The sequence below is a fragment of the Bos grunniens genome, chromosome 6 (genome assembly GCF_055505025.1).
Source record: "Bos grunniens cultivar Pamir isolate PY7600 chromosome 6, Bosgru_T2T1.0, whole genome shotgun sequence".
NCBI classification, from domain to species: domain Eukaryota; kingdom Metazoa; phylum Chordata; class Mammalia; order Artiodactyla; family Bovidae; genus Bos; species Bos grunniens.
The window spans coordinates 225,066-246,295 of record NC_141170.1 but is presented as its reverse complement, the minus strand read 5'-3'; the positions used below and the strand labels follow the sequence as shown (position 1 = coordinate 246,295).

The following is a 21,230-nucleotide window of genomic DNA, read 5'->3' as shown; positions in this document are numbered from 1 at the left end:
CTTCTAGGTCCTTAAGTTGTAAACTGAGGCTGTTGATTTGAGATCTCCCTCGTTTTACTGTGTTTACGGCTATAAGCCTCCCCTTGGTGCTGCTTTCACGGCATCATTAGTTTGGATATGTTGGAGTTTTGTTTTTATTTGTCTCTAAGTATTTTTTAATCACTCTTTGATTTCTCATTTGATCCACTGGTGGTTTGATTTCCACAATTTTGTGAATTTTCCAGTTTTCCTTTGGTTATTGATTTCTAACCTCATGCAGCTGTGGTATGAGAAGATACTTTGCATAACATCCTTTAAAATCTACTGAGACAATTTGTGTCTGCTCTTCTAAAGACACCAGTGGCTGGATTTACAGCCTGCCTGGATAATCCAGGAGGTCTCTTCACTCCAACATTCTTTGCATGTCTACAAAGACCTTTTTTCAAATAAAGATGTATTCAGATGTTCTCAGGATTACAAAGTGATCGTATTTTTTTTGCGGGGTCACCACTGAACCTACTACACGTCTGCCTTCTGACCCCATAAAACCCACATCCACCCCGAATGCGTTTTTTTTAGCTCAAAGAGACTCAAGCCACTCTAGCATCAACTCCAGATCCCCAAATCTCATCTTCACATCATCAGTTCAAAGTCTCAGAGCTTATTTTCTAAATCATAGGAATCAGCTATGGGTGAGACTCTGAGTATGATGCATTCCGAGGAAAAATTCCTCTCTAACTGCGGATCTATGAAACTAGAAAACACATTATTTGCTTCCAAAATCCAAGTGTGGGACAGGATAGGTATTCTTAGTCTAAAAGGGAGATATATTAGAAGGCATAAAGACATCACTGGTCTCCAAAACATTGGAAATCCAGTATGGAAATTCCATTTGGTCTCCAGATCTGAGAACACGTCACTGCAGGTCGAGGCTCTGCTCTCTTGGGCCCGTGTTGGCCTCACCCTCTGGGGTGACTCACCCAGGCAGCTGAGCAGCTCTTACCAGCCTATTTCCTGCTGGTAGAATTTTGCAAGTCTGATAGCCTTCTCTCCTTTCTTCCTGTCTCTGTCCCCTTCAGCCCAAGTTGGTGGTGGTTCTGCCGATACCACATTCTTAAAAGCACTGTGGGTCTCCCAGGTATGTCCCAGATCCAGGCCACTGACATGAAAATCCTTTGTAGATCTCCCTCGGATAACTCCTCTCTCTACTCCTCCCATGAGACAGCTGAGCCACCATGAGTCAAACAACTAAACCCTTTAGCAAAAGGTTGAACAGCTACACACTTGGCCTTCTCTCTAGAGTGTTTTTCTAACAGTCAAATTCCTAATATTACCATTTTTTTACAACCTGGATAGGCTGTAGGTTCCTTTTTGTTTGGCAGTTCATTCTTGAATTCATCCCTCTCCTCTAACATTTTATTATTGGCACCAAGAAGAAACTAGACCAGCTTCTGGGGCCTCCAGGCATCCCTTGGCTTGTGGTCACATCACCCCAATCTTATCTCCATCTTCACACCGTCTTCTCCTCTTTGTGTGTCTCATGTTTCCCTCTGCCTCACATTTGTACAGGCATTGGATTTAGGGTCAATCCAGGATTAGTTCCTCTAAAGACCCTTAACTTCATTACATCTGGAAAGATCTTTTTTCCAAAAAGATCATGATTATAGGTTGTGGGATTGGGGTGTGGACACCACTCTGTGGAGGGCCAGGTCCACCCCACTCTTCTGTGATACACATCTCAGGAGCTGGCCTCCTCTCTCTGTCCTCACTGGCCTGCTCTCCTGGGGCTTCTGCCAGACTCTCCCCAACTGGCCTCTCCTGCCTCCTTTTCCGGACCGTGACACCACTTTCCTCACAGCCTGAGGGCTGTTTTCATCATGAGTCCTTGGCTTTATATCCCACAATGCCTTCTCCTGACATGTCTGCATGACGCGGGCAAGCCATGCTTGAGCAGAAGCGAATGCCCTCAGGAGGGCGTCCGACACCCCTAGCGAGCATGTTCGCTCTCCCTCTGGGACCACTCTGCTCTGCACACTAAAGCACAGATTTTATTTTAGTCTCAGCATTCATCAGAACTTGGAAGTATCTTCTCTGTCTACCCACCCATTCTATCCATCCCCATCCATCTGTTTGTGAAATTAAAGACCAGAATCTCTCTTGTGAAAACCTGTAACGTATCTCGCTGCCATCCCATTGGCATTTCCTCTTCTCTTAGCAGTGGCCTCCATGTTCATGGGCTCTGGGCCTCCACTGCCTTCACCACTATTTACTATCACACTAACTGGGAGTAGGCAACACACAAGACTTTTTTTTCTGATTGAAAATCTCCAAACAAAATTGTAAAAAGCAAACAAACCCAAAGAGCTTCAGAAGTGTCACTCCTGCAGAAGAGTGACTCGTCGCAGTTTCTGTTTACCTCGTTGAAAGACGAGAGGTTAAGTTTTTTGGCAATGAACTTCTTCAGATGCAGGACTGTGGCCTGGGCTGAGCAGCGGATCCATTTTCGCTTCAGGCCCCGCAGTTTGCTGCTGTTGCATTCCAGACAGATGCTCACCTGCAAGAGAAAGAAAGGGCTCAGCTGGGGAGGTGCACCGAGGGTCACCGCGGGGCTGCTCCCTGGAGACTTTCTCAGTCATCTACCAATCCCGTTAGATCCAAGACTGCAGACGTTCTGGAAATCATAAATCTGTTTTGACTAAACACATTACCTTAAAATCTGTTTATTTTTGCCATTTTGTGAAAAACAATCTAACATTATATTAATTGTTTTACTAATGCAGTTCTTTAAAGTAAACCTGAGAATTACTTACTTACTGTGGCAGTACATGCTAGCCTCAGAGTTAAACTGAGAAAGGTGGAAATCCTGTTGTAAACACTCTAGCCGGTGGGACACACACACGTCGCCATAGAGGCCAAGTGTTCCGCAGGAACGACGAGGAAAGACATCACAAGGCAGGCACCACGGCCCCCACACCCAGGAAGGGTCACCAAGGGGCACATCACGCTCGTCCAGCTCACTAGAGGGCGGAGGACTCCGAGCAAAGGCACAAAGTCTCAAGTTCATGGTTACCTTTCGTGAGATCAAGAGTCCAATGGGTCAGAGTACTCAGCGTGTGACAAGGAACTTCAAGACAACAAGCTGAGTAAAGTGACTCCGGATGGCAGATGCAGCGGAGGGACAGCCTGGCCACGCTGCACTACCGAGCTGGCCCCGCCTGAGATGCCTCGCCTCACTCAGGGGTAAGTCTTTCTCCAGGAATGGTTAGGGTGTGCCAAAAAACCAGACCCCCCAAAACTCAAACCCCCAAAAAGAATCATTAATAACTGAAATATATATGTCTAAAATTATTAGATATGAAAGAAGGAATTAAAAATATAACACTATGAATAAAGAACAGGCAGGTATAAAAAATATTCAAATATAACTTCTAAAAATAAAAAACATATTCATTCAAATTAAAAACTCAATGGATGGTCAAACCACAGATTAGTCTCAGCTGAACGCAGATCAATTTTCTGAAAGATCAATGGGAGTAAATTACCCAAAAGTATAGACACAATAAAAGGCATCAATTAAAATAAGAAAACAAAGGAAAGGTGAAGACGCATGAAGACAGACCACAGAGTCTGAAAATCACAAGAGACCAGAGGAAAAACAGAAAATAAAGGCAGAAGGGCCCCCCCAAATGATGCAAGACATTAACTCCTCAACTCCAGGAAGCAAAAGGATCTGACGCAAAGGAAATCAGCGGAAACCGGCACCCAGACTCGGCGGCCCCTCCGAGCACCGGGCACCGAGCACCGGGCACCGGGCACCGAGCACCGGGGACCGAGCACCGAGCACCGAGCACCGGGGACTGAGCATCGGGGACCGAGCACCGAGCACCGGGGACCGAGCACCGAGCACCGGGGACCGAGCACCGGGGACCGGGGAGCACCGAGCACCGAGGCCCGGGGGCTGGGTGGCGCTGCATGAGGGGCTGGTGCTTAGGCACTGAGCCCAGGCCCCGGGCTTCCCACTGAGCCACCAGAAAGGAAGAGCTAAACCATCATTCAGAGAGGAAGTGGAATGAAGTCACCAGCAAACGAAGACAGAACACAATTTGAGAAGCGAGAAGCGGCAGCACAGGAAGAAAGAGCCCGAAGCAGACGGACTAGCTGGGGTGTTAAGGAGGCGACCAGGCAGTGGGAGAGCCCTGCTGCTGTTCAGAGGAGACAACAAGAGACTCGTATTTATTTTGGACTTTTAAAAAACGCAGAGGTGTCGACCAGATAAAGAAGGCACAGGCCCCCCAACAACAGAAGCAGGAGGCCGTGGGCTGGGCCACCAGGGAGGAGGGAGCACAGAGCTGCACAGGACTCTGGAAAGCCCAGTCTGTGCAAACATGGGAGTGACCACAAGGTGCACCCCTATGAAGGGGAATTCAGGACAGTAACACATAACCCTCTCACGTACCACTGCCCTCTGGACCGTGTAAGTGTATTACCTACCTATGTTTTTGACCACACTGTACCACATGCAGGACCTTATTTCCCAGACCAGGGATTGAACCTGGGCCCCCTACAGGGCAGTCTTAGCCACTGAACCACCAGGAAGTCCCCAAATGTATTACCTATTTAAATACACTAAGTTAAAAGCATCTTTGTAATTTTTTAACAGCTCCGTTGCAGTATAATTTACATCTATGTTTTAAGTATACAATTCAGTAGTTTTTAGTCAACTTAAGACTTGTGCAACCACCACGCCACCCAGTCTGAGGTCAGACCCATCACCTCATAAAGACCCTCGTGGCTTTGGTGGTCAATCCGCCCCAGCCACCCTTGGCCTGCGTCTGTGGACCAGCCTCTCCTAGATGGTCTACAGATGGGATCGTACAACACAGTCCTCCCATCTGACTTCTTTCATACAGTCACGTGGGGAGACTCAAGTGCGTGGCAGCACCTTACACCGCTGATCCACTTCTCCGCCTCCTTGCCAACACCTGTCACCATTTTTTTGCTTATAGTCATCTTGGTGAGTATAAAATGCTATTTCATTATGGTTTTAATTTGTATTTTCCTAATGACTAATGAATGATGTTGAACACATTTTCATGTGACTGTCAGTGAAAGTTGCTCAGTCAAATCTGACTCTTTGAGACCCCATGGACTGTAGCCTGCCAGGCTCCTCTGTCCATGGAATCCTCCAGGCCTGAATACTGGAGTGGGTAGCCCTTCTCTTCTCCAGGGGATCTTCCCAACCCAGGAATTGAACCTAGGTCTCCCACATTGCAGGCAGATTCTTTACCAGCTGAGCTACCACGGAATGTGAGTATTAAACATTTGTATTTCTTCTTTGACGAAATGTCTGCCAATTTGTTAACCCTAACCCTAACACTAACCTTCTTAATGAGTTAAGAGTTACATGTTCTAGATAAAAGTCCTTTTCAGAAATGTCATTTGCTAATATTTTCTCCCAATCTGTGGTTTTTAAATTTTTTCTCAATGGTGTCTTTTGAAGAGCAGCAACTCCTTTTGGCTGTGCCATGTGGCTTGAGGGATCTCAGCTCCCTGACCAGTGGCTGAGCTGCGCCTCGCAGGGGAAGCACAGAATCTTAGCCACTGGATGGCCAGGGAGTCCTAAGAGCAGTATTTCTTCATCTGATGAATTTTCTTTCATCAGTTTTCGTTCCTGAGTTGTGTTCTTGGTTTTGGATTTGAGAACTACAAGCCTAACCCAAGATGCTAAGGAGCTTCTCTCATGTTTTCCTGCATAGTTTCCCGGTTTGAGCCCTTACATTTTGAGTTAACCTGGGCTTCCCTGATAGCTCAGTTGGTAAAGAATCTGCCTGCAATGCAGGAGACCTGGGTTCGATCCCTGGGTTGGGAAGATCCCATGGAAAAGGAAAAGGCTACCCACTCCAGTATTCTGGCCTGGAGAATTCCACAGACTGTATAGTCCCTGGGGTCCCAAAGAGCTGGGCGCAACTGAGCGACTTTCACTTTTACTTTCCCTGTCGTGAGAGGCAGGGGCACGAGTGACTCTTCTGCACGTGGGTGTCCAGCTGTCCCAGCACCGTCCAAGACACTGTTCTTTCCTCAGGGAGGGCCATGGCACCTGTGCTGGGACCAAATGACCTTGAATCTAAGGGCTTATTTCCACACTCCACAATGATTAAAAAAATCTACCTTAACACTTGCAACACAATGTCTTGATTACTGCAGCCTTGTTTGTAAGATTTGATGTTCAAAATTTCCAATGCATATATTAAAGAATGTTCAACTCAAGAAAGTAGAGAAGCAAGAAAAGGAACACAGAGCAGAAAGAAGAAATGATTAACAGAAAAGAATGTGGCTCCATCTCTGGCAAGAATGACCAAAAAAGCAGGAGGCACCAGTGGGATACTAGGAAGAGCAATGGAGAAATCACCAGACACTTGGCAAAGCCCACAGACAGACAAAAGAATTCTGTGAAAACCTAAGTCCACGTAGAAACTTTCCTAGAAAAAAATATAACTTATCAAATAATCTTAAAAACAAACAAAAGATTAGAGTAGGATTAAAATCATTAAGGAAATTTATAATTTAAAATCTTCCTACCCATCTTCGAAAAAATTAACTAAGATCTGATGGCTTTATAAAACGGATGTTCTCAATCTTATACAAACTTTCCTAGAGAATAAAAATGGGAGAGAGAGACTACTTCCAGCTCTGAGACTTCTCCCTTTGACACCAAAGCTAAACAGATACATACAGTTCCTGTGAAATGATTACATCAGAACATGCAACACACATCCACGAACACAGCAAGAATCTGCGTGTGAAGTACCAAGGGCCGCCCCAGGAGCTGGAGGCGGACGGGCAACAAAACAGACCACAGACCCCGGAGTCTGGCACGAACAGCGCGTGGAGATGTGCCAGGAAGACCAAGGCCAGCACCCAGGAGTCTGTGAGGGCTGCAATAGTCAGAACACCAGGCAGAAAACAGCAGAATCCTCGCTCTGAGGCCTGAGCCATGCACGCGCCCAGGACACACCACAGGGCCCACCGTGGCACCATGGCACATGGCAACCGTAGGAAGTGGCCACATGGTGCACCTCAAAAACAATCTCAAAAGGCGGTTTTAACTGAGGAAAGGAGGCTGCACAAAGATGCCTGTTTTGCAGTGTCTATGGCTTGTGGCTGCATCATAAACATGAAGACTCAGGACCCAGGTCGGCAGAGCTCAGCAAGTCCCCCGGGTTTGCTCTTGAGTGCGTCCCCGGGCAGCTGCACCACCACCTGCCCAAAGCCCTGCCGCCCGGTCCCCGCCCACCCCAGGCTCCAGCCTGGCCACCCTGCCCCCAGCCTCCCCTCCCTGCAGGCCCTGCCCCCCCCCGCTCCTCACACCTGGGGGCCCCAGCAGGCCCCTGTCTCGGGCCATGGCCACCCCGCCCTACCTTTCTTGGGGCCAACAACAGACCAGCGCACAAGGCTCAGCCTGGGGTGGACTTGTGGCCTCAAAGGGGCGCAGTGGGGCCCATTCCCCCGTTCCCGGGACAGCCTGCTGGCTCTTCTGAAAGAAGCCAATCACACAGACACCTTTTTGGCATGTTTGTGATAAAAAAGGCAAAATTTAGAAACAATAAAGATAAACGCTGGAGGTTTAAAACTGACAGAACAGGGGTTAGCAGGACGGCCCACCCTGCACCTTGAAGAGGCCGGGCCAGTGGCCTGACCCAGGCCGCAGCGAGACCTCCGAGTCCAGCAGGAGGTAACTCTCAGAGCCCAGAGTGGTGGAGACGTGGGCCCCGGGAGGTGTCCTGCAGCCCAGTGTTCGTTCACTGAGACACACCTGAGCACACTCCCACGTGCCAGAGACGTTCCTCTTCCTGTGGCACCCGGGGAAAGTTTCCAACAACACGGTAGCACATGACCTGGAAAACTAGGGCTCCGCTAGTCTATGCCTGCATGCACACTACGCTGATCACGTCTGCAATAAATGTCAGTGTGCGTGTATACACAGATATTTTACTTATTAAATATGTATGTGTGTTTAGTTGCTCAGTAGTATCCGACTCTTTTCAACCCTACAGAGTGCAGCCCGCCAGGCTCCTTTGTCCATGGGATTTCCCAGGCAAGAACACTGGAGTGGATTGCCGTTTCCTTCTCCAGGGGATCTTCCCAAGCCAGGGATCAAACCCAGGTCTTGTGCGTCTCCTGCACTGCAGACAGGTTCTTCACCACTGAGCTGCCATATGTCAGAATATATACATAAGCAGACTTTGCTTTATTGCACTTCACAGACACTGCGTTTTTTATGAATTGAATGTTTGTGGTAGATGATGGCTAGCATTGTTTGGCAATACAGTATCTTTTAATTAAGGAATGTACCTTATGTATTTTTTTCTGAGGGCTTCCCTGGTGGCTCAGTGGTAAAGAATCTGCCTGTAATGTGGGAGACGCACGAGACGTGGGTTCGATCCCTGGGTTGGGAAGATCCCCTGGAGAAGGAAACGGCAACCCACTGCAGTATTCTTGCCTAGGAGATCCTATGGACAGAGGAGCCTTGAGGGTTACAGTTCATGGGGTTGCAAAAGACTTGTGCACAACTTAGCCACTAAACAATGTTGTTTTTTAGATATAACAAAACCTCACACTTGACAGACCACAACAGAGTGGAAGCATACCTTCTATACGCACTGGGAAATAAACTCATGACTTGTTTCGCTACAATGGTCTGGAACTGAATCTCAGTGTCTCCTAAGGGGCCTATATGTATAAATGTGTGTGCGTGGATATGTTACACATATATTCTGCCACAGCCAAGACCCGAAGTTCTCACGGCTACTGCTGACTTTCTCCTCTTTCAGATGAGCTTCAGAAGCAGTTGGTTATATTCTTATTTATAAAATTGATTACAATCACAACCACTGAGATTAATTTCGGGAGAACTCGAATCCTAAGGTCAACCTTCCATCCAGGAACACCCAATTATGCAATTTTCTCTGTGTTCTTCCAGAAGGTTCTGGCATTTTTGCTTCGACTTCTCACATTTATTGCTAGGCTGCCTTAAAGCTCTTATTAATTTTCTGAACAAAGCCACCCAGCCTCTGACTCTGACACGCTGGCCCTACCACTGGACGAGGGGTCTCAGCACCTCAAGGAGCCGAGTCACACGCGTGTCGCCGAGAGCCATCGCACGCCCCGCTCGCGTTCCCGTCTGCTGAATGTTGGGGCCGGGACCTCCCAAATCACGCTGAGTGACAGCCGAGGGCTGACGTTTTCTTATTCTGACGCCGACGAGACATCTGTTCCGTCAGGGAGTGTGAGGACCACTGGGGCACCAAGTCACGGTGCGCTAAGAGAAGCCCGCAGACGGGGAGGTGCGACGCCGCCACGTTCCCAGCAGCATCGCCGTACAGCCCAGCGAGTCTCCCTTGATCCCTGACAGTGAGTGCCACCAAGAGCGGGCTCTGTCCTGGCTATTCTCACTGCAGTTTGCATGGAAGACGCCATTCCCCCTACTCCCCGCTGAAGACACCTGCTTTAACCTTTTCTTTCCTAAAGCACTCTGCAGTGGGTAGGGGTCACTCTGGCAATTAGCCATAGAAGGGAAGCTCCCGGCCATCCAGGGGTTGCGAGGTGGTGCTCTCATTGCTGAGGGTGCGGGTTCAGCCCCTAGAAACTAAGATGCCACCAGCTGTGCAGCCAAGAGGGGGAGGAGGAGAAAGGGGAGGAGGAGAACAGTCGGGAGAGACTCAGAGAGCTGCTGGCACGCGACCATCTGCTGTGCCTTCCTCCCGGCCCAGGCCCGGGCCGCGTGCCCACCTGCTCCCTTCCTCCCAGCCCTTCCTGTCAGGGGAGAGCCCATCTGGTCCCTTCCTCCTGGCCCTTCCTGTCAGGGGAGAGCCCATCTGGTCCTTTCTGCCCGGCCTTCCTGTCAGGGGAGAGCTCATCTGGTCCTTTCCGCCCGGCCTTCCTGTCAGGGGAGAGCTCATCTGGTCCTTTCTGCCCGGCCTTCCTGTCAGGGGAGAGCCCATCTGGTCCTTTCCGCCTGGCCTTCCTGTCAGGGGAGAGCCCATCTGGTCCCTTCCTCCCGGCTCTTCCTGTCAGGGGAGAGCCCATCTGGTCCTTTCCGCCTGGCTTTCCTGTCAGGGGAGAGCCTATCTGGTCCTTTCTGCCCGGCCTTCCTGTCAGGGGAGAGCCCATCTGGTCCCTTCCTCCCGGCTCTTCCTGTCAGGGGAGAGCCCATCTGGTCCTTTCTGCCCGGCCTTCCTGTCAGAGGAGAGCTCATCTGGTCCTTTCTGCCCGGCCTTCCTGTCAGGGGAGAGCTCATCTGGTCCTTTCTGCCCGGCCTTCCTGTCAGAGGAGAGCTCATCTGGTCCTTTCTGCCCGGCCTTCCTGTCAGAGGAGAGCTCATCTGGTCCTTTCTGCCCGGCCTTCCTGTCAGAGGAGAGCTCATCTGGTCCTTTCCGCCCGGCCTTCCTGTCAGGAGAGCCCATCTGGTCCCTTCCTCCTGGCCCTTCCTGTCAGGGGAGAGCCCCCGAGGCCCGGCCGTGCGCCCACCTGCTCGTCACTCCGGTGGTAATCACCGTCTTCCTCCTGCTTCTCCTCCGCTGCCTCTTTGTTCGAACTGTCGTCCGCTTTGGTTTCTCCTTTTAGCAAAAACAGAAAGACTGTATCACGATATCCAAAGTGTTAAACTGTTATTTTCCCCCTAACAGAACACTCAAACGCTATGGAATCCCAGGGTGACAGGAGTTCACACATAAGAGTCAGAGGAGCACCGGTCGACAGGGCTTCAGTCGCAGCGCTCGCAAGGCTGCGGCGGGGGCGGGTGCGTCTGGGGGCTCCCGGGCAGGGGGCTGTCGGCCGGGCACCACCAGGGTGTCACACCTCAACTCTGCCCGACAGCACGGCTCCCAGAGCTCGTGCTGGTCCTACACGGCTTTAAAAGTCAGGCCTCCAGCTCGGCAAAGACAGGATTCCAGGCTCCCGAGCTGCCTCGGGGCCTCACCTCCAGGCCCTGAGCCTGCAGGTATGCAGCCCCCGCTCCTCTAGGCTGGCAGCCAAGGCCTCCCCTTCTCAGATGTTCAGAGATGCACAGAACAGACCAGAGTGCTTAGGAACCTGTGTGGCCCATGGAGTCAAAGGTTTGAATTAACTGTTACAATATGTACGGATTCAAAGCACCATTAATTTTCCATCAAAGCCAAGGAGAAATTGGCCTTTCTGCAAGAAAACAGGCAAACTGGGAGAAGAGCCCTGGGAGAGCCCATCGTGCACATGTGGTCCCTGCACACCCCACCTCCAGGCAGCTCCGGGGCCCCCGCAGGTCCCCGCTACGGCCCGCCACGTAAGCCCTGGGACCGGGACCCCGCTTCTCAGCATCCCCCACTCCCGTCAGCTCTGCAAGGATGCTGACGCCCACCAGGCCCGTCGGGAACCTGCAGCGGCTCGTTCACGTGAAACACAGCCACTCACCGTTCCGGTGGGGGTCTAGGTGCTGCTTTGCAGAACACGTCTCCCCCTTGATGTCTCCAGGCACTTCCAGGCCTAACTTGTGGTAGAATTCCCTCTGCTTTCTCATTTCCGCTATGAAAAATTAATATGTAATCCTTAATCTTAGGCAGGTGATGGATTATCTTAAAATTCTGCACACAATCAGGTGAAAAAAAGGGCAGGTTTGCTGAAAAGGTCTGAAGGCTGCTGCCCATGAGAAATGACAACTTTAGACCGTGCCCCCTGGAATTTCAGAGCGGCTACCAGCTGTGTGACTTGGGCCATATACCAGGGTGCGGCCCGGGCCCCGTGAGTGTAGGTGCCACTGGTTCCCTCAGGACAGGCCTCCAGGTGTGCCTGACAGAAGAGTGCTCGTGGTGTCCACGGCTGGCAACCACGGCTCATTAGTCCTGGGGGGCCAGAGCCACCCACCACAGGGGAGGGGTCTCTACCGGATGAAGTCGGGCAGCACGCAGCCTCCTGCCCGGCCGTCGGCCTCAGACACGAGTGGGGCCGGGCGGCGAGAGGACAGCTGTCCAGGCTGGGTCCTCGCACGCCCCTGGGAACGGCCGACTCTCTGACACAGGCGGCTACTGAGGGGCAGCTCACACCCAGGTAACAGCGGCAGTCGCTGCTCAGGGCCACGTGGCAGGGAGCAAAGGAAATCTAACCCAGACCAGTAACCGCAAGGCGCACTGTGGAAAGACCTGTGGGCAGGCGACCTGGTGAAGCTCGAGTCACTGCACATCCCCCCTAAATACCACAAGCTCTGAGAGGGCCAGGAACATGCCCTGGTCACGTCCTAGACCCAGGCAGATGCTGCGAAATACCTGACTGTGCAGGAAAAAAACGAACGCGTGAGACAGCGGGCCAAGACGGAAGCAGGGAGGCCTCTCAGAACTGCCTGACGCACGAGGGCCAGCGCAGAGCTGGGGGCAGCCGGAACCAAACACGCAAAGCCCAATTTGCGCCACGCTTTGGTAATACTCACAATATTTCCAACTTTTTCATTGTTATTATATTTGTTATGATATCTGTGATCAGGGAACTTTGATGTTATTATTTTAGTTTTTTTGTTTCATTTTGTGTTTTTAACTAAGAGATATACACTACTTTTTAGCCATAGTGTTACTGTACACTCAGTAGCCCCCAGTATAACATGAACATAACTTTTATATGCATTGGGAAACCAAAAGATTGATGTGATTCACCCTATTGTGATACTTTTTTTATTGCGACAGTCTGAAGCTGAACCTGCGGTATTTCTGAGGTCTGCCTGTACCTAGTTTTAATTCCTATTTCTTTAATTTTTACCTATCAAAATGAAAAAGAATTAAAAATAACAATACTCAACGTCAGATACACACAGGTACAGAAATGTCAATTGGGATAACTTTCCAGGAAGGTTGTCGTTCAGTAGCTAACCCGTGTCCAACTGTTTATGACCTCATGAACTGCAGCACGTGGGCTTCCTGTCCTTCACCATCTCCTGGAACTTGCTCAGACTCATGTCCATTGAGTCGGTGATGCCATCCAACCATCTCATCCTCTGTTGCCTCCTTCTTCTCCTGCCCTCAGTATTTTCCAGCATCAAGGTGACTTACATAAACTGCTAGTAATGTATCCCAAGGAAATAATCAGGTAAGTGCCTAAGGAAATAAAGCCTTATTTCCAATACTGAAGTATCAGAAACCACCTGCATACTTAGCACCGGGTACTGTGGGCTGGCCCATCAGAAGCGTGCCTCCTGCCAGCCTCCTCCTGTCCAGCAGACATGTCCAGACGGGACTGCAGAGCCTCAGAACCCCGCTCAACAGCACATGTGAGACACACCACCCCCTCCCAACCACAGGTGAACAAGAAAAACCTAACCTAACTGCTGTGCTGGGACACACGCCGGTGACACACGCAGGGACACACGCCAGTGACACGCAGGGACACATGCTAGTGACACGCAGGGACACACACCGGTGACACACGCTGGGACACATGCCAGGACACACGCTGGTGACACGCAGGGACACATGCTGGTGACACATGCAGGGACACACGCGGTGACACACATAGGAACACACGCCGGTGACACGCAGGGACACACACTGGTGACACGCAGGGACACACGCTAGTGATACACGCAGGGACACACACATGACACATGCAGGGACACACACTGGGGCACACGCTAGTGACACAGGGACACACGCTGGTGACACGCTGGGACACACGCCGGCAACACGCAGGGACACACACCAGTGGCACACGCAGGGACACACGCTGGGACACACTGTGACACACGCTGACACACGCTGGTGATACACGGAGGGACACACACTGGGACACACTGTGACACACGCTGACACACGCTGGTGATACACGCAGGGACACACGCTGGTGATACATGCAGGGACATGCTGGTGACACGCAGGGACACACGCAGGGACAAAGCTGGGACACATGCCGGTGACATGCAGGGACACATGCTGCTGACACATGCTGGGACACATGCCAGGACACACGGTGACATGCAGGGACACACACTGCTGACACATGCAGGGACACACGCTGGTGACATGCAGGGACACACGCTGCTGACACACACAGGGACACACACTGGTGACATGCAGGGACACACGCTGCTGACACACACAGGGACACATGCTGGTGACATGCAGGGACACACGCTGGGACACCGGGACTCATGAGCTGCGGCTCTGCGGGACCACACCCGTGAAGTCCTGTGGACTGTCCCACCCGGGAGGGGCCAGAATCGCATGGGCCCTCTCCATCCCACCTGTACACGGGAACCTGGGGACCGAGGGCCTGGGATCAGCCAAACCGTGAGAGACGGGACGGCCCCGCCCAGAAGCTCCTGACGCTGACACGGAGTCAGCACCACCCTCCCAGCTTACAGAGGTGCTGAAGTCCCTGCTTCAAGACTCCTCTTTGGGGAACAAATGGCAACATCTCTAGATGAAACAACAGGGAAGGGGGCCAAGCCGGCAGCTCTGGACTCCAGGTTGTAAGCACACCGGGTACTTTGTGAGATCTTAGCATGTTTAAGACATCCTAGAATAATGTTTAACCCTATCAGTGTTTTATTTCTATGTATTCTTTGCCTTTCCCCAGCACTAGAAAATAAAGTATTAGTTGCTCAGTCATGTCCGACTGTTTGTGACCTTATGGACAGCAGCCGCCAGGTTCTTCTGTCCATGGGATTCTCCAGGTAAGAATAGTGGAGTGGGTGGCCATTCCCTTCTCCAGGGGATCTTCCTGATCCACGAATTGGAACCGGGTCTCCCACATTGCAGGCAGATTCCTTACCAGATATCTGAGCCACCATGGAAGTAGAAAACCCTTCAAATATCAAAATATGACAGTTTCTACAAATATTTACTCAGAAAATTTAAATTCTTCTTTCTTGAATGAATTCTGTGAACAGTGAAAGAAGACTTTAACAGAATTACTCCTTAAGTTGTGTCTTAAAAGTCAGATGTGACATCCACTGAGCTAACAGTGTTGAGAGAACACTCCCAAATGAACTGCTGCCTCTTATCTTGCAAAGAAAGCTGGGTTTCGTCAGCTGGCACCGCCCCACCAGCCAGCACCCACTCTGAGTGGACCACCCTTCACCAAGGACAGGACAGTCTCAGGGCTCAGGAGTGCGGCGAGAACGTCCACTCTCAGGGTGCTTGCACCACGCAGTATTTCTTCTCGAGTCTCCTAAGACTGACTTAAAGCTTGTATTTAAAGTTTAAATCCCGTTAGACTTGGCCGACACAGGGCTCTTGGCTTCACCTCCGGGCGGCACAGGCAGGAGGCACCCCCAGCTCTGCCCCCAGGGCCTGGCCAGGGCTGCACACGTGCCGGGCACTGGGTGCCCCTGAACGCAGAGAGACACGTGAGCCAGGGTGGACGAGACCAGTGAGCAGATGGCAGGGAGCTCAGGGCAGGCCAAGCGAGATGTCCCAAGCCAGGACCGCCGAGCGAAAAGGCCCTTGGAAGCCCTACTGAGGACACAGGGGTCCGGGGGGAGGTTCTGACACTTACCCTCTTGGAGGCCTGGGACCAATTTGTAAACAATATCCTGCATGGTTCTGTCATGACTGGCAAAAGAACAGACAGGTGGGTTAGCCAGAAACGTCAATCCTCAGATTCTCAAGCCTTTTCCATGTAACAATAACACGCTCCACAATCGCAAACTGGAATTTTAGTTGAATTTTGCTTCTAGTTTGTACTTATAAAAACGTCTGTGCCAGCAAGAGTGACACAGGATCCGAGTTGACACATCGGAGTGTGGACTCCAGATGCTGGTGAACATTCAGAGAAGGACACAGGCAAGACCCCTTGGTGACCAGCGGCCCCGCCCGCTGGGCTTCTCAAGTCCTGCAGGGGTCAGTCAGGCAGTCTCGGGCTGCGCCAGACCAGAGGGAGTTTCTCAAACGTCCCTGACCAGGACCTGTGCAAGGAGCACCTCTCACGTCTGGACACTCATGTTGATGTGAACGTGTGGATCACACACACACACACACACACACACACACACACACACGCATCCATGCACACAACAGAGCCGGCCTCCAGTACCCACGACACCCTCTGTACTTCCTACTCCCCAGCCCCCCACCTTCTCCTAAAGCTCTGTGGAGCTGCAAGGACAGGACGGGGGCGGAATGGGCCTGACATGCCTCCTGCAGAGCCCTTCCGGCATGGCCCCCGCCCTGAGGCACTCACCCGATGTACTGCAGGGGGTGGCTCTGGTGGATGACGATCCTGCAGGTGGGGCAGGTGTTGTTCTCCTCCAGGTACTTCACCAGGCAGCTGCGGCAGACTGAAGGGGGGGCGAGCATCAACAGCAGGCAGGGGCACTCCTCCCGCTGGCCCCCTGCCCCGGGCCACCCGGGACAGGCCCGTCACCTGGGCCCACCTCCCACGGGGGACACAGACCGGAGGGGGAAGGCGCCCTCACGCCCATCACGGGGCGCCCGTCACAGCAGTGAACAGATAAATTCTACATTAGCCTAAGAGAGCACCAGAACTTCTCTGCATGACCAAATGGGATAAGATTCAGTGAATGTAACATAAAACAGCCAGCCAATATCTAAAATACAATTACCTTTAAAACAAAATTTCTATCAAAACTGGCAAGCATCTTCTGAAGTGAGAAATATAAGATCAAAGATCCTCACTGTCAGAGGATTTGCTTAACCTTAGGAAGTGCCCTCAGCACCCTGGGCCAGCTCCCCAGGACCCAGCCTGCTGGTAAAGGCTGGCGGGGGGCGGGGGGGAGGGGGGCGGCGCTTGAAGGAGGAGGACACCCAAGCTCAGCACCAGCTGCAAGCTAAAGCCTGCAATAGGCCAGCGGCCGTGGTGGGCAGGGAGCACAAAGTTTAAGGAATTCATTTGCAAATGGCAAAAATAAACACTTTGGGCCACTAGAAACCAATATTCTGTCACACCACATGTAATGCTTTAGCTGTTACATACAAATAACTAAGTTTTTCTTGCATTTTTTTAGCTTTCTCAAGCGATGCCTCTTATACTGAAATTACCCCTAGGGTTTTAACTTCAGATAACTTTCCTCATTTATCTTCAGGGTCTCCTTTATTTCTGCTGCTGGGTCCTGCTCTGTGCTTGAGTAAATGCTCTGGGGAAAGAAGCCCAAGTGTTAGAGGACGAACACTCTGCACGCACATGTGTGCAGACACTCGGTCACCGTGGTTGCGTCGATGAGGTATCCACTACACAGGCGGCAGGTGATGTGGGCGTTTATGTCCCAGAGTTTAATCTTTCTGGTCAACATCTTTGGCTTCTGCAACAGAAAAAAAGCATATTAACCAAAGTATGACGTAGTCTGATGTTTAATCAAAGGTTCAGATTCAACATAAATCCAGCTCCGGTGTGGCCAGGAGGAGCTCAAAACGAGGAGGGCTGAGGCCAGGTCCCCCTCTCTGCTCCCACCAGGCCAGGTCCCCACTTCCGCTCCGATCCCACCAGGCCAGGTCCCCCCGCTCTGCTCCCACCAGGCCAGGTCCCCCCCCTGCTCCTACCACGTCAGGTCCCCCCGTTCCCACCAGGCCAGGTCCCCCCTCTCCGCTCCTACCAGGTCAGGTGACCCCCCTCAGCTCCCACCAGGTCAGGTCCCCCGCCCCCCACTCCCACCAGGCCAGGTGACCCCCCTCAGCTCCCACCAGGCCAGGTCCCCCCACTCCACTCCCAGCAGGTCAGGTCCCCCCGTTCCCACCAGGCCAGGTCCCCCAACTCTGCTCCCACCAGGCCAGGTCCCCCGTCCCCCGTTCCTACCAGGCCAGGTCCCCCCTCTCCGCTCCTACCAGGTCACGTCCCCCTGTTCCCTCTAGACCAGGTCCCCCCACTTCCACCAGGCCAGGTCCCCCGCCTCTGCTCCCACCAGGTCAGGTCCCCCCCGCTCTGCTCCCACCAGGCCAGGTCCCCCCCTCCTCCGCTCCCACCAGGTTAGGTACCCCCGTTCCCACCAGGTCAGGTCCCCCCTTTCCCACCAGGTCAGGTCCCTCTGCTCCCACCAGGCCAGGTCCCATCCCCCTCCGCTCCCACCAGGCCAGGTCCCCCCCTCTACTCCCACCAGGTCAGGTCCCTCTGCTCCCACCAGGTCAGGACCGCACCCTGCGACCCTGCTTCCACCATGAGACAGGCAGTCGCCCCCAGTGGACCAGGTCACCTGCCCCAGGGCAGCACCAGGCCGCACACGTACTGCTGCTCTTCCCCTCCTTCCACGCCGCCCGCCCGCTCCTCCTGCTCAGAACCCGCGAGGTCAGCCAGTGAGGTGGCGCAGGAGAGGTTTTTGGAGCTGCGGGAGGGGAGGCCAGGGAGCCGGTGGGCTGTGCTGGGCAGGACAGGGTCTGTTTGGAGCTCTGGCTCCTCCGATAAAATAACACAGGTGAGCAGTCGGGGCCCGCACCCCGCAGGAAGCACAGCACACAGCAGCATCTTAAGTCCAAACGTCCATCACCATGCTCAGAGTGTGGATGTGCTGCCTCTGCCCCAGTGCCGCGGGCTCTCAAGGGCAGGGTCTGTTATCACCTCCCTAATAGAAGGCTGTGCAGGAGAAACAGCCCCGAAGATGCTACGTCCTCCCCAAAACCTGTGTGTCACCTCACAGAGCAAAAGGCTCCTGAGACGGGATCCCCCCTGGAATGCCTGGGTGACCGTGTTGCCACAGGGCCCTTCTGGGGCGCAGGAGGCTCGGAGGAGATGTGGGAGAAGCCGCCTGCAGGCTGTGAGTGGGAAAGGCTTCCAGCAGCGGGAAGCTCTGAGACGAGCAGCGCCGCCCACACCTGGACCACAGCCCTGGACGCCCAGCCGGTAGCACCAGCCAGTGAGACCCTGAGGCTTCACTCAGCCACCAGCTTCCGGGACACTCGCTGTGGTTCAAGCAGGATACTCATCTGGATGCTACACTGCGCAGGGTGCAAAGAGCTTCCACAACCAGGATCACTGACAACTCTGCCCAGAGGCAGAAATGCCCCGGGAGATGGAGGCCAAGGCCCAGGAGGCCCACGGCAGCCCTGGGCACTGGGCTGGCCTGGCACAGCGAGGCCTCACCTGTAGACCAGCGCACACGGCTCCTGGCTCCCGCACAGATGTTCCCGGCTCAGCGCTGTCTGAGGATAGGCAGACAGAAGGAGACGGCTGAGCAGGCCGATGATGCCGCATCGGACCCTGGGGAGGCCCTAGCCAGACTAAATCGTCACCTTACACACCCAGAAGCGACCATCAGCACAGACTGAGGCACCCAGCACGGCGCCGGGCACAGGCCACCTGGAAATGCGAGGGCCGCTACGCCAGCAAGGACGCCCACGACGGTCACAGCAAGTAGGACGGGAGGCTCGCAGGCGTGAGCCAGCGCAGGGTCCCCACCAGAGAGCCCTCTCCCGTGGCCCCGAGCTGTCAGGAGAGATGAGGGTCACTCCCACAGGGGCTCCGTGGGCCCCGGGAAGCAAACCTAAGTCTGAGGGGAAGGCACGCGGTGTCACGGTCAGCAGGTGCTGTGCGGAGCCTGCCTGACTGCTCGGACCTGCTGAGACCGGCGCCGTGAAGAAGGGCCTGTGTGCCCCGTGGACCCGGAAGAAAAAGGTGGTAACGCAAGGCGGGAGGAACCCGATTCGTCACCCAGCGAGGCGAAGCAGAGATGGGAGGGCACCGATTGAGAAGTCCACTGGACGCTGGGGCCCGGGGTGCAATCTACCACCTGCCCGAACGAGCCCAGCACCATGCCCTAGACTCACTGGGCACTGTTCACACTCCCGACAGGCTCACACTTGCCACCAGCCCGACCACCAGGCCAAAACCGGCTCCAAATCACATAGACCAGGGTCAAGGTCAGTGTGAGCTCATCTTTAGAGGCAGCAGGCAAACAGATACAGATGCGTGTGCACGAATGTGGACATGCCCACTCGCTCTACAGACGTGTGTGCATGCCCACTCTATAGATGTGTGTGCACACGAGTATGTGCACGAGTGTGGGCACGCCTACTCTACAGACGTGTGTCCACATGAGTGTGGGCACGCCCATTCTACAGATGTGTGTGCACGTGTGGACATGGCCACTCTACAGACATGTATGCACGAGTATGTGCACGCCCACTCTACAGACGTGTGTGCACGAGTGTGGGCACGCCTACTCTACAGACGTGTGTGCACATGAGTGTGTGCACGTCCACTCTACAGACATGTGTGCATGAGTGTGTGCACGTCCACTCTACAGACATGTGTGCACACGAGTGTGGGCATACCCATTCTACAGACGTGTGTGCACGTGTGGGCACGCCCACTCTACAGACGTGTGTGCCCGTGTGGACACGCCCACTCGCCCTCAGCTCTGCCCCCTGGGAGTGACCACTGTGGGGCAGCCCTGGGCCGAGGGCCTGCACCACCTCTGCCGCAGGAGCCAGCACCGCTGGGCGCTCCGCCGGCCCTGGCTGGGCGAGGACCCGGTGGGCCTCTGTGCTTACAGCCGAGACAGCAACCATCACTGCTGGCAGCCAGCGGAGCAACACAGGAGCCTATGAGGCCACACGGACAGACAGGCAAGGAAGGGGCACCCTTCCTCACAGAACGTGAGCCGGTAAATGGAAGGCAGGCTGGCAGCAAGGGTCGCCACCCAAGGACAATCGCAGGGACGCTGACTCGGGAAGCCTCGGTGCGGGTCAGCAGGGGACGACTTCACCGAGGAAGCAAAGGTGCATGAAGTCTCCACACACTCAGCAGCCCCCGAGGAGGGCAGGATCCTCAGGAAGAAAGCCCTGTGTGTCCCTGACGGCGTGACGGGTGACACCCAGCTGAGGGCCCCACTGCAGGAGGGCCCCACTGCAGGGGCGCCCCTGGCGTCAGGTCTGACAGGCCCCTACCAAAGCCTGAGCCCCACGGGGGGCCCAGCCTCCAGCTCTGCCCACGCAGCCCCCCACGCCAGTCAGGAGAGTGACCAGCTGTGCTCGCAAGCAGCCAACGCCCGCTGTCGCCCCACCTCGGCCAGGACCTGGGGGCCCGTGCTGGAAGCCCGTGCCCACCTCCTCGAGGCCGTCGTCGCTCCTGCTGCCTCTGCATCGGCCGCCGCGCCTACGGGTGCGCTGCGCTCACGCCTCGTCTGCTGCGCCCTCCGTGCTCTGGCTCCTCAAGTCTGCGCCTTCCTTGCGTCTCTCGCGGTGTTTCCATTTTCTAGCACAGAAATGGCACCTGCTGTTCAAGGTCACGTCACTTGTGTGACATACACAGCCCTGCAGTTACGTTTTTGGTAGAAGCTATGAAGAACCCCA

General features: G+C 53.7%; 1 protein-coding gene across 6 annotated transcripts in view; it reads right to left on the bottom strand.

Annotated features, from left to right (window-relative positions):
• Positions 1 to 21,230, bottom strand: part of PCGF3 (polycomb group ring finger 3) — a 45,508-nt gene that overhangs the window by 11,134 nt on the left and 13,144 nt on the right. For 3 of the 6 annotated variants that reach the window (XM_086404394.1, XM_086404393.1, XM_086404397.1), the window contains exons 3-10: positions 20,985 to 21,132; positions 19,021 to 19,079; positions 17,134 to 17,251; positions 16,174 to 16,270; positions 15,490 to 15,545; positions 11,425 to 11,535; positions 10,507 to 10,595; positions 2,396 to 2,533 (exon numbers count right to left, since the gene is read on the bottom strand). In XM_086404394.1, the coding sequence (XP_086260520.1) occupies positions 2,396 to 2,533; positions 10,507 to 10,595; positions 11,425 to 11,535; positions 15,490 to 15,545; positions 16,174 to 16,270; positions 17,134 to 17,251; positions 19,021 to 19,079; positions 20,985 to 21,021 (705 nt within the window). In that variant the 5' untranslated portion in view covers positions 21,022 to 21,132. The remainder of the gene's footprint in view (positions 1 to 2,395; positions 2,534 to 10,506; positions 10,596 to 11,424; positions 11,536 to 15,489; positions 15,546 to 16,173; positions 16,271 to 17,133; positions 17,252 to 19,020; positions 19,080 to 20,984; positions 21,133 to 21,230) is intronic. The other 3 variants (XM_086404396.1, XM_086404395.1, XM_086404398.1) reach the window with 1 other exon arrangement.